The 24,290-nt window shown below is 40.0% G+C and overlaps 2 protein-coding genes across 3 annotated transcripts in view; both read left to right on the top strand.

Annotated features, from left to right (window-relative positions):
* Positions 1 to 10,752, top strand: part of pard6b (par-6 partitioning defective 6 homolog beta (C. elegans)) — a 28,628-nt gene extending 17,876 nt beyond the window's left edge. The window contains exon 3 of the mRNA XM_053643605.1: positions 6,253 to 10,752. Coding sequence (XP_053499580.1) covers positions 6,253 to 7,133 — 881 coding nt within the window. The 3' untranslated portion in view covers positions 7,134 to 10,752. The remainder of the gene's footprint in view (positions 1 to 6,252) is intronic.
* A 5,552-nt stretch (positions 10,753 to 16,304) lies between these two features.
* arfgef2 (ADP-ribosylation factor guanine nucleotide-exchange factor 2 (brefeldin A-inhibited)) overlaps positions 16,305 to 24,290 on the top strand; it is a 36,215-nt gene continuing 28,229 nt past the window's right edge. For both annotated transcript variants that reach the window (XM_053643118.1, XM_053643119.1), the window contains exons 1-4: positions 16,305 to 16,618; positions 21,969 to 21,999; positions 23,600 to 23,723; positions 23,879 to 24,025. In XM_053643118.1, coding sequence (XP_053499093.1) covers positions 16,453 to 16,618; positions 21,969 to 21,999; positions 23,600 to 23,723; positions 23,879 to 24,025 — 468 coding nt within the window. In that variant the 5' untranslated portion in view covers positions 16,305 to 16,452. The remainder of the gene's footprint in view (positions 16,619 to 21,968; positions 22,000 to 23,599; positions 23,724 to 23,878; positions 24,026 to 24,290) is intronic.

Below are 24,290 nucleotides of genomic sequence, written 5' to 3'. Positions count from 1 at the left end.
TGAAGACGAACTGTATGTCGATCCGTGAAATTCTGGAGGGAACATCGGACGGCGTGGCGTGGGGACGTAATGATGTGCCGTTAATCGATCTATGTTCTATAACATGTAAAACCTGAACATGAAAGGAATATTCTAAAAGCGACTCATGTAAACACCTTAATCACACTATTGTCTAATTCAGAATAAGATCAGTAATTAAATTACTGCTGTACATGTAAACGTATTCACTGATGTTTGCAGTGCAAAATTTGACTGAAAGGATCAGAATAATGGTTAATTTCCGTTGTTATGTTTTTATATAATGTATATATTTATAAAATATATATATATATGGGGTGTTAGATCTAGAGTACTGCCTATTCTAAATCATACACAGAGGTAAAGTAGTCTGTCGTGTGTCTACTAATAACAAAGCTGTGAATTTAGCTACTGTGTGCAACTGTAACTGCATGTTACTATGGTTACAGTTGTTTTTACTCAGTACATTAATTCAGAACAGTGATTAACTGACCGGAACTACCTGTGGTATATACGGTTTGAATGCACACCTTCCAGCCAATCAGAATCGAGTATTCAGACATACCATGTTATAAATGTTAAGTAAACGTCTCCTCGCAGAAAACGTCACCATATCAACACTTACGAATATTATTAAAAAACCATTTAGGTAGCGCATCCATCATACAAGTCCCTGTGCAAGTTGTTTGAAATGATAATGTACTGTATGAGCACGAGCGCGTTAACGTAAACCTGTGTTTCATCTTGTATCCGAGCCATAAAAATTAATCGACACCTTCTGACCAATCTGATTTGAGAATTCAACAAACCGGCAGCTAATCAGAAATAATATATATCTGTGGGTGTAATGTTTTTATATTCTTTTATATTTCTGTTATTTATTGTTTCTTTGCTTCTTTCATGTCTCTCCCCATTGTTCTTTTTAACTTTGCCTTTTCTCCTTCACCTTAATTTACTCTTCCTCCTCTCTCTCTCTCTCTCACTCTCTGTTCCTTGTGTGTTATCAGTTGAAGGTGTACTTTATCCAGGCAGTGCCACCGAGGTATGTGCAGAATGGGCCCAGAATAGCAACACCTCAGGAATTTTTTTTCCCCTATTGAAAGGATTTTTACCCCTCTCCCCCTCTCTCACTCTCACCCACTCTTTCTCTGGTCCTTAAGAAGCACTCATTATGCCCCCCTTCATCCCTCCGTAACTGGAACACAGTGGCACACACTGACCACGTGGGACATGCGCGGTCCGAGAACCTTAAAGGAACAGGACGCCTTTCAGAGACGGTCGGTGTTAGGCCGTCCAACAAATTACTCCGGGCTCTGGCTGGTTAGATAGTAAACACAGCATTGTAGTGCAGCTTCACACAAAATGCCTTGAAGGGAGCCATTCAGTAAAGCGAGACATGAGCGATCACATCTGTCATAAGGCCTGCTACAGAACTGCTGAATATTGGATGAGGTGAGGCCGTGTCTCAGGCTGTTACAGGCCGGCACACAGAGCCGTTGATTCAGGGGGGAATAAAACCCCAACACATTACTGCACAAGATTCTTCACAGAATTTATTTTCTTTACAATCTTCTGACATTTCAGCCAGAATGCTATAAATATGAGAGTGACGTGATTTAAGAATGCTTTTATACCGTACCTGTTTAAAAGCGATATTGATTAGTGACCTACTGAAGCCTAAATCAATGCAGGCACGTTAACAAGCGCCTGATTCTGAAAGAGTTTCCTTCACTTTGTGTAAGAGGATAGCCAGTTGTGACACTGGTGTTTTATTTCACTGATGTGAGGCCCTATTCTCACACACTGACACACACGGTCTCTGTTGACCAACTGCTGAGATGATGTTTCCTGTGCTGAGGTCAGTGATGGTCTGAATAGATCGGAATGGATTGTTCTGCTTGGCAAACAAAATAAAACTAGTCATGGTTTCTTTGTTTGGTCTAAGCCAAATATTACGGCAGATCACTTGAAAACTTTATGGCTTTCAGTATGAATATGTTTGCCTTAAGGTTATCTATAAATTGGTGTGCTCCAAAATAAGGACAAAATTGGCATTTAGAAGATATATGATATATTCAAAATGTACAGTCTCTCTCTACCACCAATACGGATCAACAGTTTTGATGACATCATTATGCACTTCAGCTTCTCATCAGATTTTCTGTCCAATCAATTGCTCTCTAGAATCCGAAGCGTCCGGCCCCCAACATTATAAATATCAATTGTACTAACTGTCAAGTACGGCTTATCCCGGGCTGTGAGGTAAGCTAAACACTATCGGTTATTTCAAAAGGGGGAGGAGCCACTCTATGTCCTGCCCTGACTTGCTGTTTCAGTGGAAATTACATCAACACATCGAATAACTCTGCACGTTTCAAGGCACTTCAGGGGGGACCTGAAGTTAAGACAAGCTTGACCATGATGTGTTCAGTAAACTATCTGACCTGAGTCCAGTTTAACAAAAGCTCTGATGGTTGCTCTACTACTTGTGAGTGGCTTGGGAAAACCCATTGCATGGTGATTTTAAATTCTTTCTTTCCCCCTACTGTATACACTCACTGGAACACAATACTAATATATGGTAGGTCCACTTTTTCTCTCATAACAGTCTCAATTCTATGTTACATGGATTCCACAAGGCGTTCCTTTGAGATTCTTGGCCATGTTGACATCCCAAAGGTGATCGATTGGATTCAGATCCTGTTGACTGGGAAGTACACTGAACTCATTGTCATGTTCATAGAACCAGTTGGGGACGATTGTACTTTGTGACACGGTGCATTATCGGACTAGAAATTATAAGACGGGTAAATTGTGGCCATAAAGGAATGCAGAATGTCAGCAACAATATACACTTCACCATGGTTGTAAAGTGGGGTTTATTGAGTTATTGTAGCCTTGTCATCTCGAGTAAATCTGACCATTCTCCTCTGACTTCTCTCAAGTCCGCCTCCAGAACTGCTACACAATTGATGTTTTTTGTTTTTCGCACCATTCTGTAAGAACTCTAGAGACTGTTGTTTTTATTTATTTATTTATTTATTTATTTATTTATTTTTAAAAAACAGATTATCAGCAGTTTCAGAAATACTCAAACTAGCCTGCCTGGCACCAACAACCATTTCATGGTCACATATCCCCCCCCCATCCCCATCCCATTCTGATGTAAACATTAACTAAAGTGCTTGACCTGTATCTGCATCTGCATGATTGATGCATTGCACTACTGCCAAATGATTGGCTGGTGTATAGTTCTTTATAGTTATTTTCTACTATATGCTGTATACTTCAGAAAACTGCAGATTTTTCTGGCTTATGTCTGTATAGCTATGGCACTTTGTAGATATCTTTACGTAGACCGACTGTTCTTTGTTCAACCGATTTCTCACCAAGCACAGACCAGGTTAAAAATGAAAAAGAAAAACAGCACTGTTTTGGTGAAATATATTTATATTTATATACATTTACGTTGATCTTTTTTAAAGTTGGTTTATTGAAGTATAGTTTCTTAAAGGTGGGGCATGGTGGCTTAGTGGTTAGCACGTTTCTTTCACACCTCTGGGGTAGGGGGCTCGATTCCCATCTCCGCCCTGTGTGTGCGCGGAGCTTGTACGTTCTCCCCATGCTTCAGAGGTTTCCTACGGGTACTCCGGTTTCCTTCCCCAGTCCAAAGAGGCTGATTGGCATCGCTTAATTGTCCGTTGTGTGTGTGTGTGTGCCCTGAAGATGGGTCAACACCTCATCCAGGGTGTCCCCTGCCTTGTACCCCGAGTCCCCTGGGAGTAGCTCCAGGCCCACTGCGACCCTGTGTAGGATAAGCGGTACGGAAAATGGATGGATGGCAAATTTCTTACATTTGAATTGTATGTTCTAGGCAGAGAAATCCAATTTTCGCCATTTTCCAGAACAGGTATCTTCATATATATAACAGTATGCCTTTGTGATATGATTCTTTGAGGAAACCTGGCCCTGCTCAATTCTTCCCAAGTACATGGTATGGTTAGCTTACAAAACAAGATATCAGCAGTTTGTTTTTTGTTGTTGTTTTGGACTGTGGGAAATGGACTCTTCCTTTTTTTTTTTTTTCTTTTTTTTTTTTTTTACAGTGCTGGGACAAGGGGGTTAAGGTTAGGGTTAGGGGAAAAGGGGGGAGAGTCGGAGTGATGGTGATGAAAGTACGCTGAACTGCTATGCTTGACTGCACAGGCTGAACTCACTCTGCATGTGCACGCACGCTTCAGATAGGATGGTTCACATTAGTATGCGAGTATGCTTATGTATTTGAGCAAAAGGGCGAGCTTTCAGATTCGGCCTGAAAGCATTACGCAACGCAGTTTGTATGTGCTCAGATGTTTCAGGTTAAGAACAAAGCATAGGTCCAGATAGTTTTCTTTTATCTCGGGGAGAAATGAAAGGGAGACCATCGCACTCTGTAGACAATTAATCCTTTGTGTGCGCTTGTGTACATGTGCTTATTTGGGCTATATTTGGAATTAATTGCTTCACTTTAAACAGGCATTTTATTTGACACATCTAAGCTATTCTTTCATTGATTTGATGGTGCTGCTGTTCTTTATGCCGACACGGGATAAGTCTACGGGATACGGCTGTTACCTGTTACTTATACTGTAACTCTCTCAGTGATTATTTCAGAAGGAATGCGCTACTTGGAGATGGACTTGTGCATATACAGCAGAGGTTTATTGGAGGGAGCAAGCTTCTTCTTGCTTTGTGGTTTGTTGTCCCTGAATGTCATTATCTTCGACTAACATGTCAGATATTTTTTTTTCCCCTCCCCATATTGGAAAAGACTGCGTATGATGTTTTTGTTTGTTTTTGGTTCACGTGAAGGACAGGGAGCAGTAGAGACACAACAGGTGCACTAATGCTTCCCAAGTTAATGATTGGAAGGATAGATTAACCATTACCCTTTACGCGGGACAGTCGTGACAATGTTCGGCCGGCATTTTTTATTTTTCTTAATAAATCAACCGTATTTCCATTTCTGTCCCTTTTCCTCTCGGTTATTCCTCGATCCCATGTACGATTGTTCACAAAGGTGAAAGTCTACGAGCTCAGCCGTGTGAGTAAAGTCTCTGTGGAATTTGCAAGGGCTGCTGACGGAGGGAAAGAGAGAAGGAGCACAGGAGACCCGTTGAAACGGAGGGAGGGAAGGGCGGCATGGGTTTTAGCCTGGGTTTACAGTAGATTAAACTTCAGATCAGTGGCGAAACTAACGAGGCAGGCCTTTTTCTCCCTGGGATCCCCTTTAGGTTTCCTCTTAGAGCAGTTCTGTGGGAATGGGTTTTTAAGAGGAGAGAGTCATTTGGCCTGTGCGGCTCAAAGCGGTTTAACTGAGGAAGGAAAGCTTGACACTGATGCCAAGCTCATACCATTTTGATGTGCGGATTGGTTATCTACGTACAGTACTGAGCAAAAGTCTTAAGCACGTGCAAAGAAATGCTGTAGAGCGACGATGACTTCAAAAATGATACAGTGAAATGTTTATCCATTTAAAAATGAAATACAATAAAGAGCAGCAAACAGTAATAATTGAAGCAAAGGCGATATTTGGTGTGAAGACCCTTTGCTTTAAAAAAAAAAAAAAAAAGTAGTCTCAGGTAGAATTACTGCAGTTTTCTAATGAAAAGAGCTATAGGTTTTATTGAGCATCTTGCAAAACCAGTCACAGTTCTTCTGGAACTTTGACTGTCGCACTTGCTTCTTGTTTTTGCAGCAAAATCCAGCAGCCTTCATTGTGTTTTTTGTCTGAAAAGTGTCTCTTACCAGTTAATATGCTGCTTTCTTTACTGACATACAAACATTTTTCTGTAACATTTCATTTTGTGTTAGAATACTAATGTTTGTGAATCTAAAATGTTTTTGTACTGACTCAATAATGTAGAAGCCATAAAATAAAAACTCTATAACAAAGTTTGTACTAAATATAATAGAGTGCCTAAGACTTTTGCACAGTACTGTATATCTTCTAAAACATTATGATGAAAGGCCAGTTTTTATTAGAATGCTTTGAGATGCATGCTAGAAAAAAACTTGTGCAGAAACTGTTATCCTCAGAGGAGTGTTATTTATTATTATACCGTGTGTGTGTGTGTGTGTGTGTGCTTCTAAATGTGTTAATGGTTTTATTTTGTAGATTTGTTAGTAGCTTGAAAAATGAAAGAAATGTAGGTCCTAAGCTAATGCTCTGCTTTGTGTCATCTCTTTCTGCAGAGGAGGCGGACTACTCCACATTTGGCACCAACTCTTTGACGCGCAAGAAACCTCCCCTTGCTGCAGTGCTCCTGCGCCCTGATGCAGGCAGGAAGAAGCCGGCAGTAGTCATCAGCCTTCCCCGAGACTTCCGTCCCGTCTCGTCCATTATCGACGTGGACGTGCTGCCCGAGACACACCGGCGTGTGCGCCTTTACAAACACGGCCAGGAAAAGCCGCTGGGCTTCTACATCCGAGATGGCTCGAGCGTGCGCGTCACGCCGCACGGCCTGGAGAAAGCACCAGGCATCTTTATCTCACGCATGGTGCCCGGTGGCCTTGCCGAGAGCACAGGCCTGCTTGCCGTCAACGACGAGGTGCTCGAGGTCAATGGTATCGAGGTGGCCGGGAAGTCGCTGGACCAGGTCACCGACATGATGATCGCAAACAGCTACAACCTCATCATTACGGTGAAGCCAGCTAACCAGCGCAATAACGTGGTGCGCCACAACAACAGCGGTGGAGCTGCTTCAGGCAGCTCAGGTCGATCCTCCGATAGCGGAGCCAGTTACTACAGCTACACGACCCCAGTTGCCATGGTGACAACCCCTGCACAAATCATCCAGAACTTCCATCCTGAGGAAGTGGACAGCGATGAGGATGACGAAGACTTGGTGATCGAGGCAGCTCAAGATAGCAGGCTCGCGCCGGGACCAGGGACAGAGGCTAGCTCCAGCATGTCCACCCTGCCCAGGTACAAGCCTCACCTTGACCTCCGACATTCCAACGGGACCTTTCAGCATCCTGTTATGAGCAGCACCAGCGCAGGGTCACCGAGGGGCCCTGATAGAGGTGTGCAGACACAGAATCTGGAAGAGGACGGCACAGTGATCACGCTCTAGAGATAATAGAACATCAACGACAGCTGAGACTTACACACTCGATATACTGTATATATGCAGTATATAAAAATAATCCTAACCACATTATCCACACACAGGCAATTATTCTCATTTACACACACACACACACACACACACCAAAACAGTCTCTTGTGCCATATAACTAACAATGACTCTCTACTCTGTGAGATTACTGAATCCACTCCTTAAAAAAAGAGTATCACTTCAGATGCTTCAGAAACTCCACAACACAGCACTTCTCTTTAAGCACAGACCTTTTTTGGGTTTTTTTCATTCCTGCTGGAGGGAGGGCTTTCTACACACTTCCCTCCATAACTGGGAGCACAATAATAAGTAACGGATTTGACTCGATGAGTGTGAACGTCTGGTTAATTGCACGTTTGCAGGTTTTTCCCCCTGCATTTAGACCTACAAAGAGAGACCTCATATCAGTGAGAAACAATATCAGTGATGACAATCTGTTTTGATGACCTCTCGGGAGTCATGTGACTCCGGGATCCGAACCACAAACAAATTTCGGTGACACTTTTTTTTGCGTTTCACAAATAGCACAGGAAATACTCTATGGTTACGCTGTTAATCTAGGGAGAAACATATAGAAGCCTGTTTGATACGACACTAGTTCAGCTGTCATGATCGCTTCCTGGTGTGTTTTTATTGAACGTCGACTAAATTTAGAATGCTTCTCAATTTTTGCGTGTACGAGCAAATGAGCTTTTACCTAAATTTATTGGGAGATTTCTTAGGCTCGTAGTGGGCCATTGCTAATGCTTTTAATCATTGCCAAGGACCCGAGAAATCATATTTTTGTAGCAGATATTTAAATTTTTATTACCCTTTATGTTTGTCAAGGGCTGATTCCCTGCCCTGATTTATGTGATGTTTGTTTGTTTGTTTGTCTTTTCTCTTTCCTAATGACCTGACACTAATTTTCGATCTTCATCGCAGATAACAAACTTTTCTGTGCACTCTGAAGTGAAGTGTTTCATGTATGAGGAGTGTGTTTATGCCTCTTGGAATATTTCACAGTGCAAGATAAATTAGATACGACATTATTTTCAACCTTCGCCCTCAAATACAGGTGCATAGATGGAGGCTGCAGAACATTTGGAACAAGCTTTTTTGTTTATTCCAGGTGACATGCCGTGACTTGTCAGGGGATGGACTTTAAACCGAGCCCTGACCTGCGGCAGGTCACCACTGGAGCCTTTCTGTAGTTAAATGAAGCAGTGTAGATATGAACACGGGGTAGCGGTTTGTAGTCCTGTGTGATGTGGGCATCGGCTGCGTTATTCTTATCTAATAAAGATATGCTCCACAAAGGCACCTTCCATCACAGAAAACACACACCTGTATATGTTTTCCATCCCTTGACTCACCTTTGCAAATGTTGCACTGCTTGGTGCTTAGAGTTTCCTTGCATCTAGGCGGATGATAACGACAGAGTACATTTCCTCTAATGCTTCCGACGCTCTGTTTGGCTTGGGTATAAACGCCTTAAATGAGCCTACATCTAAGAAAACAATTACCCTACTACCCAAATACATTGCTTCAAGTTAACGTTATTATTTCTGATGCATTTGCATTAAATCTGTATGGACGGCCCTTTTGTAAGCTCGAAGGCAATATAGCGAAAACACTAGATTTTATATTAACGGATGTACTGAATATACATCTTGAATGTCATAATATTTCGATAGACTGCTGTGCCTCATGTACTCTTAACCAGTGTTCTCAGATCTTTTATCCATAGTGTAGTACGTGTAGCTTTATCCTTCTGTCATACTCTGATGAGAATTAGAAACACTGGATGACTGTGAGCAGAACCCATTCCTATCCACTTCCTTCCCCTTATACGTAGACACTTTAATAAACTCGACCATTACAAAGGCTTTTTAATGGTACATATACTGTAGTATGACTGGTTTGTCCTCTTGTCCTCTTATTCCAAGCTGTTCTTCAGTAAAACAGCATCAAATGGCGTTTTAGGAAGAATTGTTAATTTATTTTAATTTTTTTTGTTAACCACTACACTACACTTGGGATTGTGACCACAGTGACTGTATTTATTTTCTAATCAGCACTACATATTTTTTTTCTCTCCCTCATTTTGTGTTAAGCTTAGATGTACCTCTTTTTCTTTTCTTCATAGTGGATCATGTCCATAAACTGAGTTTGGGGCCATTTTTTATTTTTATTTTTTTGTTGTTTCTTCTTTTTTTTCCCCAGTAGGCTTAAATTTATTTTAGATCATAAATCAAAGATAACATGCTGTTTTCCATACTGTGAATTTATTTCATTTCTAGAGGAGACCTCTGAATGAATCAGAGATCACCTACTAATGGGCTTTACTTGAGCTCGTCAACTCTTTTTGCTGTTGTTGCTTTTTTCTTTTTTTTTTGTGATAATGAGCAATGATTATTTTTGCTTGCTAGATAAATCCTAAGGTATAGATTTGTACTGAAATGACCAGTATTTTCATAATGCTATATACTGTAAATTTGTATCACATTAATTAAACTGTTTAAAAGGATAAATACTATATTAAGACATAGGTGCACATGTATACATTAGTCTACAAGCTGGATGAAATAAACTAATGTGTAGAAATGACTGTTTTGGCATGACTGTTTCTTTTATGTAACACGGTTACTGTAACTCATTTAAGTCAGTTAGGTCTGTAGTGAATATTACCTGATACACTTATCTTAAGTAAACAGGATGAGTAGAAGGTGGTATGCTTTCTTTATATGGTTAAATCTCTGTTTCGGAGTCTACAGTACAGACATGAAGGTGAAGGGCTACTCTGGAAAGAAAATGGATGTATGTGAGAAGGAAATGTGAACAAAAGTAAAGTCTACTAATGTTATATCACCCTCTAGTGTTAAGATCATGTAATAGCTATGCAGTGATCACTAGCAGCCCTTTGAGACAAATTTGGGGTCTTTAAAAGGCACTTTTAAGCGGTTGTCACTCATCGGTATGTTAAACTTTTGGATATTGGATATTAATCATATTTCATTTTTATTATTTTCAGGGCTGATTCATCAAACATCGAGTGTTTTAGCTTCAGAAAATGTCATTTGGCTATACGTATGTTCAGAAAGCGGAAATGGAACATTGTTACTATTATTGAATGAATTTAAAAACAGTTTTTATGTGTAAAGTTTAAACTTTAACATAAGAAAATATCACGAATGAAATGATTTTGACCTTTAAAACATGCTTAAATAATATATGCCATATAATATTTCTCTTGCCCAGCTACTATGCCAAACAGGTGTATTCTTTTATATGAAAATGTATTTTAATGACATTATATTATAAAAGACATGTCTCATATCTGTACATAAACACTATGTTTATGTATTTAGTACCCCACTGTCAAGTACGTTTCCATTGCTTTCACTGGTTTAGCTTTGATGTATCTCCTGAAGCAGGATAGCCCATCCTGAGTACATCTCTCAGAGGCAGCCTGTTTCTTAATTATACTGTTCATGAGTGTACAGTGCCCTCCACTAATATTGGCACCCTTAGCAAAGAATACTGTGAAAAATTGTCTTTATTATTTAACCTTTTGAAAATTGTTTTTAAAAATCACAAAAATACTCTAAAACACAGGTTTATCAAAAAATATCTTTGTTAAATATAGGTGTGCAACAATTATTGGCACCCCTATGAATTCATATGAGAAAAATATATTTGACGTATATTCCCTTTGATATTTTACATTTTTGTTAGTACACCTGGGTGACTAGGAACAGGAAATTGTTCAACCATGACTTCCTGTTTCACAGGGGTAGAAATATGAGGTAACACATAGGGTTACATAGGGGCCAAATTGCCTTAGTCATTCATAAAAATGGGTAAGACCCAGGAATAAAGCTGTGATGTGGGAAATGGGAATTGGCTATAAGAAAATAGCACAAGCATTGAAAATGCCCATTTCCACCATCAGGGCAATAATTAAGAAGTTCCAGTCAAATGGAAATGTTATGAATCAACCTGGAATTGGACGTGTGTCTATATTGTCTCAGTGCACTGTGAAGAGGATGGTTCGAGTGGCCAAAAAATCTCCAAGGATCACAGCTGGAGAATTGCAGAAGTTAGTTCCGTTTTGAGGTCAGAAAGTCTCCAAAACTACAATCCGGAGTCACCTACATCACCACAAGTTATTTGGAAGGGTTTCAAGAGAAAAGCGCTACTCTCATCCAAAAACAAACTCAAGCGTCTTCAGTTTGCCAGACACTACTGGAACTTCAAATGGGATCGGGTTCTCTGGTCAGATGAAACCAAAAGAGAGCTTTTGGTAATAAACACCAATTACACAACATCAAGAAAGGTAAGCAAATCAATGGATCTGAGTTTTTTAATTTATTTAATTATTAGTCACTCAAATGAGGTAATTAATATTTCAGCAGAATTTAAAATGTATGAGGTTCTGAATGAAGATTTAAAAAAAAATAAACATTTGTTGAACGGCTGATTTAAACGCTGGTGGGGCTCTGCCACTATGGACGAGCTGCCACTATAATCATTCAAATCTTAGTGGAAGTGGTCACTGTAATCATTAAATCCTCAGTGGAAACACCATCACAACTCACCATATTTCGATTCTGATCAAGGGCAGACTCTACTATTTCTTTGCCAATGGTGTAATGGCCACAGGCATCGTTGTTAGCTCCATCATCTTTGCCACTGATTAGCTGTTCTGGGTGATATAGTTGCTTATAATGTCCATTACTGATCTCATCTGTGAGCAAGCAGTTACAATAATCAGTTAACCACTACCATGGAACTTAAACATCACTTTGCGAGAAATGCTATAATTATCAATACCAGAAATGTGAAACTCAAATATCCATTACTGAGAAAAGTGGATCATTTGGAAAAAAAAAAAATAAAAAAATAGGAGTTCAAAGAAAGAAGATTCATAAGCAGGAAACAGTTGTTCAAGGTTGATTAAGATAGCTTGTGGAACTTATTTTCCAGAACCAGTTTCACTGAAGTAAGTACCAAAAGAAGAAACAACCAAGCAGGTGCTGCCATCAGATGCTGCCATTGATCATCCCTTTGGGCTGGAGTCCATGGTCCAGACAATACAACTCCCAGCAGGAATTACCCTGGACTTCCACTTGGCCAGTGTGCACTGAGATAAACTCCCACTGTAGAAACAGGACATTACAAACAAGACAAAACCTGTGATGCTCATTATCCATGTATAAAAATTTCGAATGTAATATTCAAGTTTTAAAAACCTATTGTAGTGTTACTTTCCCATTTTATCCACTGTTGGGGTAAAACCAAAAAGAAACAGACATCCTTGAGCTGCAAAGTAACAGAACATGATAAATATCTAAGAAACCAACAAAAACTAACTGCTCAATAAACAGCTGCTATTTGAAAAACTGTGTTATGGTCTGGAATGCATGTTTCTTTTTACGTGGCCATCTTGTCAGTCATTTTATAGACACACTCCCCACATCCCTTCATGCCATACCCTGTTAACATGCTAATACTGCAGCTTAGTGCTCATCAAGAGCTCATAACGAAGAAAACGGACAGTAACTGAATTTATGTCCATCCTCATAAATCATTATGAGCCGGATTTCGCGTGTTTATAGTGTTATATTTTCAGCGCTTGAAAGTCATCCTTGCTCATGCTATCTAGAGTTAGCATGCTATCTCTAGCTGAACCACCACTTTGCGTTCATGAGTGGTAAAAGGGAGCAGGCTCAAAGAGTAAAACAAAACATTCAAATCTTATTCAGCTCCAACTACTTGACTGATAGAAACCTAATCTTGACAAATTTTGAGAAATCGTACCTAATACACCTTTAAATGTAGACTGTTTTAGACCTTCACTCAAGTAGATTTTTGGCTTCATACTTCTACTTTTAATTGAGTAAGACTTTGATATAGTACCCATACAGTTCTCTGTAGTTTTTCCTTATAATTTAATAATAATAATAATAATAATAATAATAATAATAATAAATCAAGCAAAAAACAAAACAAATCTCACTTTAGAAAATCATATTTTTCTAGGAAAGTTTTTAGTGGCCCAATGGTTTTTAACCCCTTATGTTGTGGTCTAAACCATGATTTCTATCATACAATGTTCTTTACACAACTTTATGGTACTTTGGATGTTTTGAATAGTTTTGGACCAGTTTGAAACAAAGTTACCATATTTTAGGACCCTGTTCTGTAGTGATTTTTTTGATGTTTTTGTAGTGTTGGCTGAATATAAGTGCATGTGGGAAATTTAGACCTATTACACAGTGTCATGGTAATGTGAGGCAAGACTTCATGACTTTGTGTTATTTTATGTTAATGTGAGATTAATTCTTTTTCATGAACCAGGATCTGTTAACATTTTAAAGTGTGGTCTGAATACAGGTGCATATAGGAAAATTATGCAGTTGTTCACCATGGCACTTTAAGTCAAAGACTGAATGATTTCATGTTAAGGTGAGTTTTGGTGACATAAAGTTATTAAAAGGTTACATTTCAACCCTACATCATGGTGTATCTAAGGTACTTTAATCTGAAATATCAAATTTGGCCCTGACATCAAAGTCCTATCGATGTCTGACTGATCAAGTGAATTGGTGCAGAAACAAGAACAATGAAATAATGGCAGGTAAGTCAAATATGACACGTTATAACTTTTTAAACCATCATTAGTTTAATAGATCAATTCTGGTATGTGAAAGATTATTGTTAGAGGCCTAATAAGTGATACAACAATGAAAATGGTTCAACATGCGTGTAAAATATAACAGTACTGTTAGGACACAGTGCAGCTAATAAAGGTTTCCTAATTTACCTTAACAATGAATATGAAGTCAAGTCAGAATATATTTGTACCCAAAGTGTAAGTAGTTGACTCAGACATGTTTTGCAATATGGAAGACAAACCGTATACACCGATCTGCCATAACATCAACATAACATCACAATGTTTATAGTTTATTAGACCAGGCCAGCTTCTTCCATTGCTCCATGGTCTGATGTTCACATGCCCATTTTAGGTGCTTTCGGTGGTGGACAGGAGTCAGCATGGGCACTCTGACCGGTCTGACTGGTGTTCTGACACCTTTCTGTCATAGCCAGCATAGCCTTCGCTTCCCATGCGTATTAATGAGCCTTGGGCGCCCATGACCATGTCGGTGGTTCACCGGTTGTACTTCCTTGGACCACTTTTGGTAGATACTAACCACTGCATACCAAGAACATACCAGGTCTAGCCATCACAATATGGCCCTTGTCGAGGTTGCTCAGAACCTTACACTTGGCCATTTTTCCTGCTTCCAACACCTCAACTTCGAGAACTGACTGTTCACCAGCTGCCTAATATACCACATGCCCTGACAGGTTACACTGTAACGAGATAGTCAATGTTATTCAAGTCACCAGTCAGTGGTTTTAATTCTATGGCTGATCGGTGTATGTGTATACCTTTGGAAAAATGACAATCAGATGCCGCCTACAGGCAGAATACCTTCCCTGCATACAGGGCCAGATTAAGAATTCAGAGGCCCCTGGGCACAATAACCAATAAATACTTTATTATTAAACAGTCGTTAGGCACTTTATTTCCACTTTTCAAATATTTTCTTCATTTTATTGAAAATAAATGCCTTTCCGATCTGATATGTGATGGGAAAGGAAGAAGAGAGAGTTCAGAAAAAGGCAGATTTGAACTCGAGAACGCGTTAAAAACTACTTTCATGCGCCGCACTCCATACTTCCCTCCGACACTGCAGACAGTAAGTGAAGAGCGTCTGTTTTAATCTTGTGTGGGTCAACCAGACACTGCCCTCCGTTTTCTGCAATGTAAAAAAAAAAAAAACTTCTTCCCCTCGCTTGGGCCCCAAGTGCGCTTGGGCCCGTGCCCATAATACCCATTGGATAATCCGGCCCAGCCTGCATACGGTCACTTCGAAAATTTGGCCTGCGTCCAAAATCGCATATTATGACTGTATACTAGTACTGCATTTCCGCTGAAACTACGTACTAATCAGTATGTGTGTATATTATGACTACATCCTACATCCGCCATATTAGCATTGTCATGTGACCTTCGACGTCATCATAAACACAAAAATCTTCAACAAGTTAACAATTTATTCAGGTATTGTTAAACAAGTCCTGTTTAACCAAGGTTTAATACTTAAAAAGAGCCAACGCTGTCTTCAGCGTTTTAAAAAAACAACAAGAACAATTCTGAGCTCATCTGCACCAGTCCGATTGCATTGTGGGATTGTTTGACTTGCGTAGTGCCCATCGGTTGCATACAGATTATAATTCCTATGTTTTATATTTGATGGGTATAAAAACAAAATATTTTTGAAAAGTCAAAGATTGCTTTCAATGTTACCTTGTATATTTTTTTCTCTCCCACTTTGGGTCTTGGTTATTTTATTTGTATTGTGATATATGTCTTGTTTTTTTATTGTTCCTGTTGTTTTGATTTAAAAAATTTAAAATAAAAACATCGGTTGCATACTGCAAAATCTCACCAGAAGCAGTACAACATCCGGGTATTTCTCACCTACTGTTTCTCGCTTACTTAGAATTCGGACATACCACCGCTCTGTCCTACTGCTTTTCGCCTACTATATAGTAAGTAAGTATGCTGTATCGGACGCAACCTTGTTTAAAATAAATAAATAAATAAATAATTCAAGTATAAACATTTATGGCATAATTCAACAACCATAAATATATTTTCGTGTTGATACAACACTTAGAAGAAAAAACAACACAGAAGCAAGGGGGAAAAAGGGATAAATAAAAAAATGGGGGGTCTTAACATAAAACAAGTCCAACGGGTAAAAGTTTCAGGGCATTTCTGTCCTTGGTGTGTGGGCGACTTGTGCAAAATTCTCACCACGGAAACACGCAGTTTTGTAACTCAATTCAATTCAAAGATTTGCAAATCAATTCCCAAACCAAACACACATCAGAGAAATCCATGGCCAAATCCCAAACGGCTGTCTATTATTTGTTTAATGTCTTAATCTAGGGTGTAAAAGCCATTATGTGATACCGTATGGTATTACACGGAAAAAGACACACATTCAGGATGTAAGCCGTGCGAGCGGCTCAAGAGCACGTGACATGACGCGTCATCAACATGGCGACCCAGTGCTGAGACAGCAGCGTCTGTCGCTCCAGTACAACAAGCGGCGACGTCGGCCAGCTTCAGGTAGTTTCTGACACCTGCGCTAACGCAGGGCTTAGGCCGAAATGACGGCCTGAACAAGAAAATAAACTCCGGCAGCAAGAAATGAAAGAACAACAACAACCTGACTTCAGTAAACGGCACACGGAGACAGAAAGCGCTACGACGAAGAGCATGTTTGTGTCTCGGGCGCTGGAGAAAATCCTGTCGGATAAGGAGGTGAAGCGGAGCCAACACAGCCAGCTGCGCAAGGCCTGTCAGGTGGCTCTGGGTGAGCTCTGTTTACATTTCCACCACAAGTCTCACCCGCTACAACAGCTGCCCAAACAAAACCAATGCCTTCTTCTTTATACGATAACAGTCAACACTTTCTAAATCCACTTTCAGCTCAGCGCCCACTGAGCTCAAGTGTCCACGGTCAGGGGTTTTCACCAGGGCCTAATCATTTCCCTGTTTCCTTTAAAGACTCGTGCTCCATCTGGAACCTGATTCCTTAATGTTTATCTGCCAAACGCTTCGTTCAGTGTTGTTTGTTGAGTTTACACACTAAGCGCTGGCCCTGACATCAAGATGATGTCGCTTGCTACTCCGCTAGCTGTTCTAGCTAACAGGCTAACACCACCCGTGTTATTTAGACAGCTTGTCGGAGATTTGGTATTAGCGCTTTCATTTTGCATTTGGTCCTTGTTTGTGTAACCGCGTATCTTCTCTTAATCGCTGTTTTGGCTGCTGAATAAATATGGTTCCTTGTTACCGCGGAGTCTTTTATTAACATTGCATTAAACACGGATGTCAGCTGTTTGTCCAATCAGAGGAGAGTACGTAGTGTTTCAGTAATCAGCGACCCTTCAGTCAGTTTGCTCAGTTCACTAGTCTCGGGTTGTTTCTTGTAACTTCAGATTTGCTTACGATCATTGATCAGGGAATGAAAGATCTGGTACTGATCCTCTAAGTCAGTGGTTTTCAGTCCTGCTCCTGAGGAGCCGAAGCAATTAAATTCAATTTTATTTGTATAGCGCTTTTAAAAATGGGTATTGTCTCAAAGCAGCTTTACAGAAACACATAAACACAGGATACAGATTTTAAGCGTGTGAATTTATCCCTATTGAGCAAGCCGGTGGCAAGGAAAAACTCTTTAAGATGATCTGAAGAAGAAATCTTGAGAGGAACCAAACTCAGAAGAGAACCCATCGTCATCTGGGTAACACCGGATAGTGTGAAAGTAAAAGAAAGTTCATTATGGTTTTAACATGAAGTCTGTTTGTTGAATTAGTCCACTGTTCACTGCACATTTTGGATGTCTTTCATATCTGACACACTCCGCTCAGTCCATTAATCTGTCTCCTAACACGCCGCTGATCTGAATTAGGTGTGTTAAATAAAGGAGACAGACAAAATGTGCAGAGCGGTGGGTCCTCTGGACCAGGATCGAAAACCATTGCTGTAACTGACCTGGATGCAGTGACCTGTCTCCGAACTCCACCCTGAATCACTTTATTGTTGTTTACATTGCAAGGTTTGTCATGCGCTTAGGGATTCTGGTGTTTAGGTTGTTGGTTGGTCCTGTGTTTTTGTTATTCCTGTGAGAAGTCAGTGGTCATGTCCCGCTCTGATGTTGGGGGTTTGCGTACGTGGAGTTTGCACGTTCTACCTGTACTTTCGGGGGTTTCCTCTGGGTTTCTTTCCGCATTCCAAAGACATGCATTGTAGGCTGATTTGGTATTTCCAAATTGTCCGGAGTGTGTGAATGTGTGTGCGATTGTGCCCTGCGATAGGTTGGCACCCTGTCCTGTCCTGTTGGATGGATTTCACTGGTCAGGTTTTGCATTAAGTGTGCCCCATTTTCCAGCAGCATCCGATGTTCTATTCATGAGAAATCCAGTAGTGGACACGGCAAACATCGGACTCGAATTCCCTGAATGCAATACACAGATTACACAGATTATATACACATACACACACACAGACAGTGTGCACAGTTGTATATCGATAACTAGCTAAACCAAGTCTCATCACAAGATGACCAGCACGATGGATTTTTAAGCAGAATTAGCAGGAAATGTTTCTTTGGAGGAGGTGAGTGAGTGGCACAGACTAAAGAAGTAAAGTGCTGCTGCATTTCTCTCTTTAGGTAGAGATGAACTGGTGCCATTATCAGAAGGTAGTCAAACAGCATTGTGGGTAATGTAGGAAACTGTTAAGCAAAAGTGAAAATAGACCAAAAATGTCTATGAAAAGTTTAAACAAACGAAACAAAAAAAACAAAACACTTAGAATTTCATTCTAAAATTAAATCTTGGATGCCACTGAAGATCACGTGTCAATTCTAAAATAATCTTTGCAGAATTATTTTGTCCTACTATGCAGTAGGACAATTACTGCTGGCATGAAACTGCAGTTATCTGTACTTCCTGAATTCTTTTTCAGGCATGCACGGGTGAGTATTAACAAAGTGTTTTAGGAATTTTTACTCTAGTTTTCAAATGCATCATTGTTAGGGAGTTAACTGATACTCCTGAAGGTGAAGGATCATGTTTCCTGGTGACGTTTCGCAACCGCTGACATTTAAAAAAAAAAAAAAAAAAAAAGAAAACAAAAAAAAACCTACAGAGTTCAAAATGCTCACGTGGGATTTCATTATTGATGAGGCTGATGTAGCTCAGTAATCAGGTTAAATTTTTCATTACTGCATAACCTTGATAAACTGCGTGGTCTGTTTGTTCAGGCTAACTGTTTGCACAGCAGTTTCCCGGATTTGAAGCGCACTCCTTAACTCGCGCATACAGTCCACCTATTCATTGGTGACTTTCTCTTAGAGCATTCAGAATCACGATAGATATATGAAGTGAGACTTGTTGACTAGAATATTCTTGGCCGAATGACATCTCCCATTAATACTGACCTGACAGCGGTTCTAGAGTTGTAACACAAGCATGTTTGTCTCTTAATATCACGTTATGATAGTTTAACAGGTTTATATAGGATTTCATAGCATCAAAAACAGTCTTCACGTTATGTTTCTTCATGTTTATGGTGTCAGTATTGAAGTATTACAATGGCAAATAACTAGAACATCCTTCATGGTGCAGCTGTGAAAAGCTACCAAATGTGTAACTGTGGTTTAGTCAGGGGTTTCCTCTGGGTGTGCTGGTTTCCTCCCCCAGTCTGAAGACAGGCTTTGTAAGCTGATTGGCGTTTCCAAATTGTCGGTAGTGTGTGAATGTGTGTGTGATTATGCCCTGCGATGGATTGGCACCCCGTTCAAGGTGTCCCCTGCCTTGTGCCTAAAGTTCCTTTGGATAGGCTGTAGCCTCTACGTGGATGGATGGATGGTTTAGTCACACTATATCATCATAATATTCATATGTTGTTTCTTTAATAAATGCGTTCCATTCCTCTTCAGTTTTGGTACTAGTGATCCATTTTACTCAGGATTTACTCCCATTTCATTTGAATTTCTCAATCAGCACTCGGAGCTGATGATGTTTTACAGGATGTTAGTTTACAGCAGCTACAAGGCTTTGCTCAGTCTTATGAAATGATGCATTGCTTAAGTTAAGCATGGTATTGCATGGAGATATTTATCTGTTGATGACTAAGAATACAAAAACCACAGTGCACTGCTCCAAACTGAACCTTTTTACTAGATTTTACACAATAGGTCTGTCCTAAATTGCATACTTCTGCACTGTCCTGTGCCAGTTTGTAATATAACTAGTGCGAGTAGTGTGTTCACACTGAAAATTCCAACAACAAGGAGTGCACGTCAAGTACCCAGATGATGCATTTATTCAACCGAAAAAACAAAGTGTGGAATGTCGGACACTTCGTGCACTCGACGGTCACAGCCCTGACACTTGCTCAAAACGAGAGCAAATACAAAATACGCACAAAATCAAAGTGAAATTACTAGATTTTGCCTTTGTGGGGCATGTTTGAGACCTGTGTATAACCTGATTATCATCACCTGCTCCCATATTTGCAAATCATTGCGAAAACAGTATGTTGTCTTCCTTGTGGTCAGGTTAGTGGCCATTTCTCTGCTCCATCGTCTGATCTAGCTGCTTTCTTTATTTGGCTGTCTGATTGTTCAAATCAGAAGCTTAAAGGAAGGCCTGAACTTGCATTCATGTACAGTATATTCATATTCATAGGCTTTAAATTAAAGCGATTGTGATGTAGAACATGATATGTAAGGAATAAATCACAACCAGATGTGCTGTAATAAGAAAATAATCAATGAATGGATGGTGATTATTTTCCTATAACAGCATGTCCTGAAGTTTTTTATTCCATGTATACTACAGCAATTTGTCAATGATTAAATTTTTTTAGTCTCTGTTTATAGTTGCATTTCAGTACATCTGTGAAAAAGTTAGTTCCTGTAATCAGTCATATTATATCAGCTATAAATCTTAAGTCTTATGTCTAAAAGACTTTCCCTCACTTTTATTATAATTAATAAATAAAAAACCGCTAAGCGGTATACTTTCATGTGGCATAAATCTTAAAGGAGCAGTTTTACTTCTGACTGTTCAAACTGCTGACACTGGAGACTCCTTCCATCCATGTTCCATACCGCTTATCCTGTGCAGGGTCGCATGGGAGCCTGGAGTGTACCCCAGGGAACTCGGGGCACAAGGCAGGGGGCACCCTGGACAGTGTGCCAGTCCATCGCAAGGCACAATCACACACACATTCACACACTAATCATGTATCACTTGAATATGAATCTCATGAATATGAATCACATGTAAATGAACCATATGAAAATGAATAAATAAATTAAAGATGCACACACTAATCAGTCTACAGTGCATGTCTTTGGACTGGGAGAAGAAAACCCTGAAGCATGGGGAGAACATGCAAACTTCGTGCACACAGGGCGGAGGTGGGATTTGAACCCCCAAACCCCGGAGTTGCAAGGCAAACGTGCTCCCTGAGAGTCCTTCCATAAAATGATAAACAAACATTTCCTTACAGAAAACTTTCCCATATCATCATATGCTTATCTATCTATCTATCTATCTGTATAATTTATCAATCACACACACACACAATAAAACATCTTTTTAATCCATTTGTTAGTAGGCTTTGATTAAGTGGAGTGTAAACCATACAAGTCCTTGTGAATGCAATGTTACTATAGAAATGATAATGCATTAGAATAAACCTGTGATTTTTATTGCCGTCATTATTGCACAAATTAACTGCAGTATCAAAGCGTTTAGTGGGTAAAGGTCCCAAGTTTGATACAAGTGCCAGCAGTTGACCAGAAACGAGGGTAGAATAGTTGGAGGAAGAATGGAGAGAGTCACAGCTGAACATGAGGCTTGGTGTACTTTACATGGCAGTCAAACTTAATAATGCATCATCATCTTACTCTTACACACAAGAAGACTGCAGGAGATTACTTAATAATATATGTAACCGCAAGCACTGTTGTGGGTCATCATTGGCCAGCAGCACAGAAAAGGAGAACACACCCGAATATATATACACTCATTCATTCTAAGATTAAGGAAGCGCAATTGCGCTTGAATTTAGATGTATGCTATTATAGAATGATTCTTTGTGTTAATAGTTCCACTTACTTATGTGCATTTTTTTTTTCTTTTCAGAGGAGATCAAACTTGAGCTGGAAAACCAGAAGTGAGTTCACCATCCTTTCTACTCTCACTATTCCTTCCCGTGCCTTTTAGCTAAAGAGATGTACAAGTGGAACTTTACTTCCAAAAACCTATGTGTGGATTTCTGGAGCATACGATCTAGTCTTGAGTAGGGATGCATTGATACCGGTGCCGGTATCTGGTATCAGTCCGATACCGTACTCATTTCCCCGTACTTGTAAAAAATGTTCTGATACCAACAACCCCGTACCATATGATACTATGTGACGTATGTCTACCGAACAGACGACATGAAATGAAAGTGATCTGGAGGTGTTCGACGATTGATGATCGAAACAAAGCAAACTGCGGTCTACGAAAATATCAACAGGAGGAACTATAACATCTTCGTACAATACTACTACTATAATAATAATAATAATAGGTTTTATTTAAATAGTGCCTTTCTCAAACCCAAGGTCGCTTTATATCATGATGATGTAAACAATTCGTAAGTAACACACACACAAATGTAAAGAATCAGAAAAATCACAGGGTGGTTAACAGAACAGGGTGAAGGAAAGTATTATGTGAAACTAGCTGGAGCTTCTCATTTTCAATCAAGCATTGAGTGATGAGAGGAAGGAGGAAATGGAGGGGATTTCTCGAAGGCTTTGTGGAAGTGAATTCCATAACTTGGGTACAATAACACTGAAGGATGTGCTGCCTATGGAGGAAAGTGTGAACATAAAGTGTGAAATTGTGATTAATCTGGAGCCAGATGACCTCAACATAAGGGGTATAGGGGAAGCAATAGTTTATTCACATAACCTGGGGCATAGCCATGTAAGGCTTGGTAGATGAGGAGGAGGGCTTTGTATTGAACGCAGTAGGAGATGGATAACCAGTGCAGCTTAAAGAGTGAGCAGAACATTTAGTGCAAGTAACTATAGCAGGCGGAATCCGTACTTAATGTAATCTGGAAATAGTTTTGGCCAGTGAAGAGAGCATTGCAGTAGACTAGACAGGAAGTAATAACGGCGTGGACTACAGTTTGAGTCGTGCATGTGAGCACTTCAGTTCTGCGAGCACCGAGCATAGACTTTCTTTCTCAGCACTCTCCAGTGTCTACATTTAGCTGAGAAGTCAAGGTGCAATACAAGACACTGCGCTCATTTTTAATGACTCGCTGGTTGTGCACTGTTCACTCGGGTCACGCTCTCTATGAACGGTACGGTTTAAATGCCATAAGATCTTATATGTACCATAATGCGTTCATCACCAGAAGCACACCAGCAAACATAAACAAAGCTGAATGAAATGTTCTTCGATGCCCCGATTGCATGATAGTAAGTACGATAGTCCATTTATGTATCTGTATCAGTATTGATGATACCTAAAACCATGTACTGAGTCTGGAAAATGGTATTGATGCTTCCCTACTCTTAAGGTACAGTTTTTGTCTGTACATTTTGTGTACTGGAGAGTTTATACAGCTGCAGCTGAAATGGTAAACTAATGAGGACGTGCTTTTAGTGCCATTCCCTAAGCCATTAATTGTCATTGTTCTTTCTGTTTATGGTAGGAGTTAGAACACACAGCTGTATTCATTCAACTATTCTTTTGATGTTCAAATCTCTCAGGACTGGCACTGTGGTTCCTCCCAAAGCTAATTACATCGAAGCTGATAAGTATGTGTTACCCTTCGAGCTGGCATGTCAGTCAAAGTCTCCACGCATTGTCAGTACATCGTTGGACTGCTTACAGGTATTGTATATTCTCATACCTAGTTCAGTACTCTTTCTCGTATTGCACACTGGTTTATATTAATTGCACATGTAATTCTTTCAGATTGTCATGTTGGTCTTAAACAGGCTTTTTTTGTGGAATGATACTAACCCTGAACTTCCTGTGCCCTACAGAAACTTCTTGCTTATGGCCATATCACGGGTAACGCCCCAGACAGCGGTGCACCAGGGAAAAGGCTGATTGACCGACTGGTGGAAACGATCTGCAACTGTTTTCAGGGTCCACAGACCGATGAAGGAGTGCAGCTCCAGATTATCAAAGTGAGCGCTCGTTATGATTTATTGATTTTTGAATTTTTAATTGCTTGCCAGATGGATAGCAGGGGATGATCCTTTAAAGGTCAGCAGTGTGATGTTCAGTGTTCTTGCAGAATAAACACAAAGGGGTTACAAAACGTAAAGCGATTCTAAGATCCATCTACTATGCTGCAGTCTGCTGTGGGAGTGGCATCAGTGTCCGAGACGCCAGCAGGATAAATAAACTCATTTGCAAGGCCGAAACGATCATCGGACAAAACCCAACCAG

Source organism: Ictalurus furcatus, chromosome 15 (genome assembly GCF_023375685.1).
Source record: "Ictalurus furcatus strain D&B chromosome 15, Billie_1.0, whole genome shotgun sequence".
Lineage (NCBI taxonomy): Eukaryota > Metazoa > Chordata > Actinopteri > Siluriformes > Ictaluridae > Ictalurus > Ictalurus furcatus.
The sequence above is the reverse complement of the archived record's forward strand: the minus strand, read 5'-3'. Positions and strand labels throughout refer to the sequence as shown.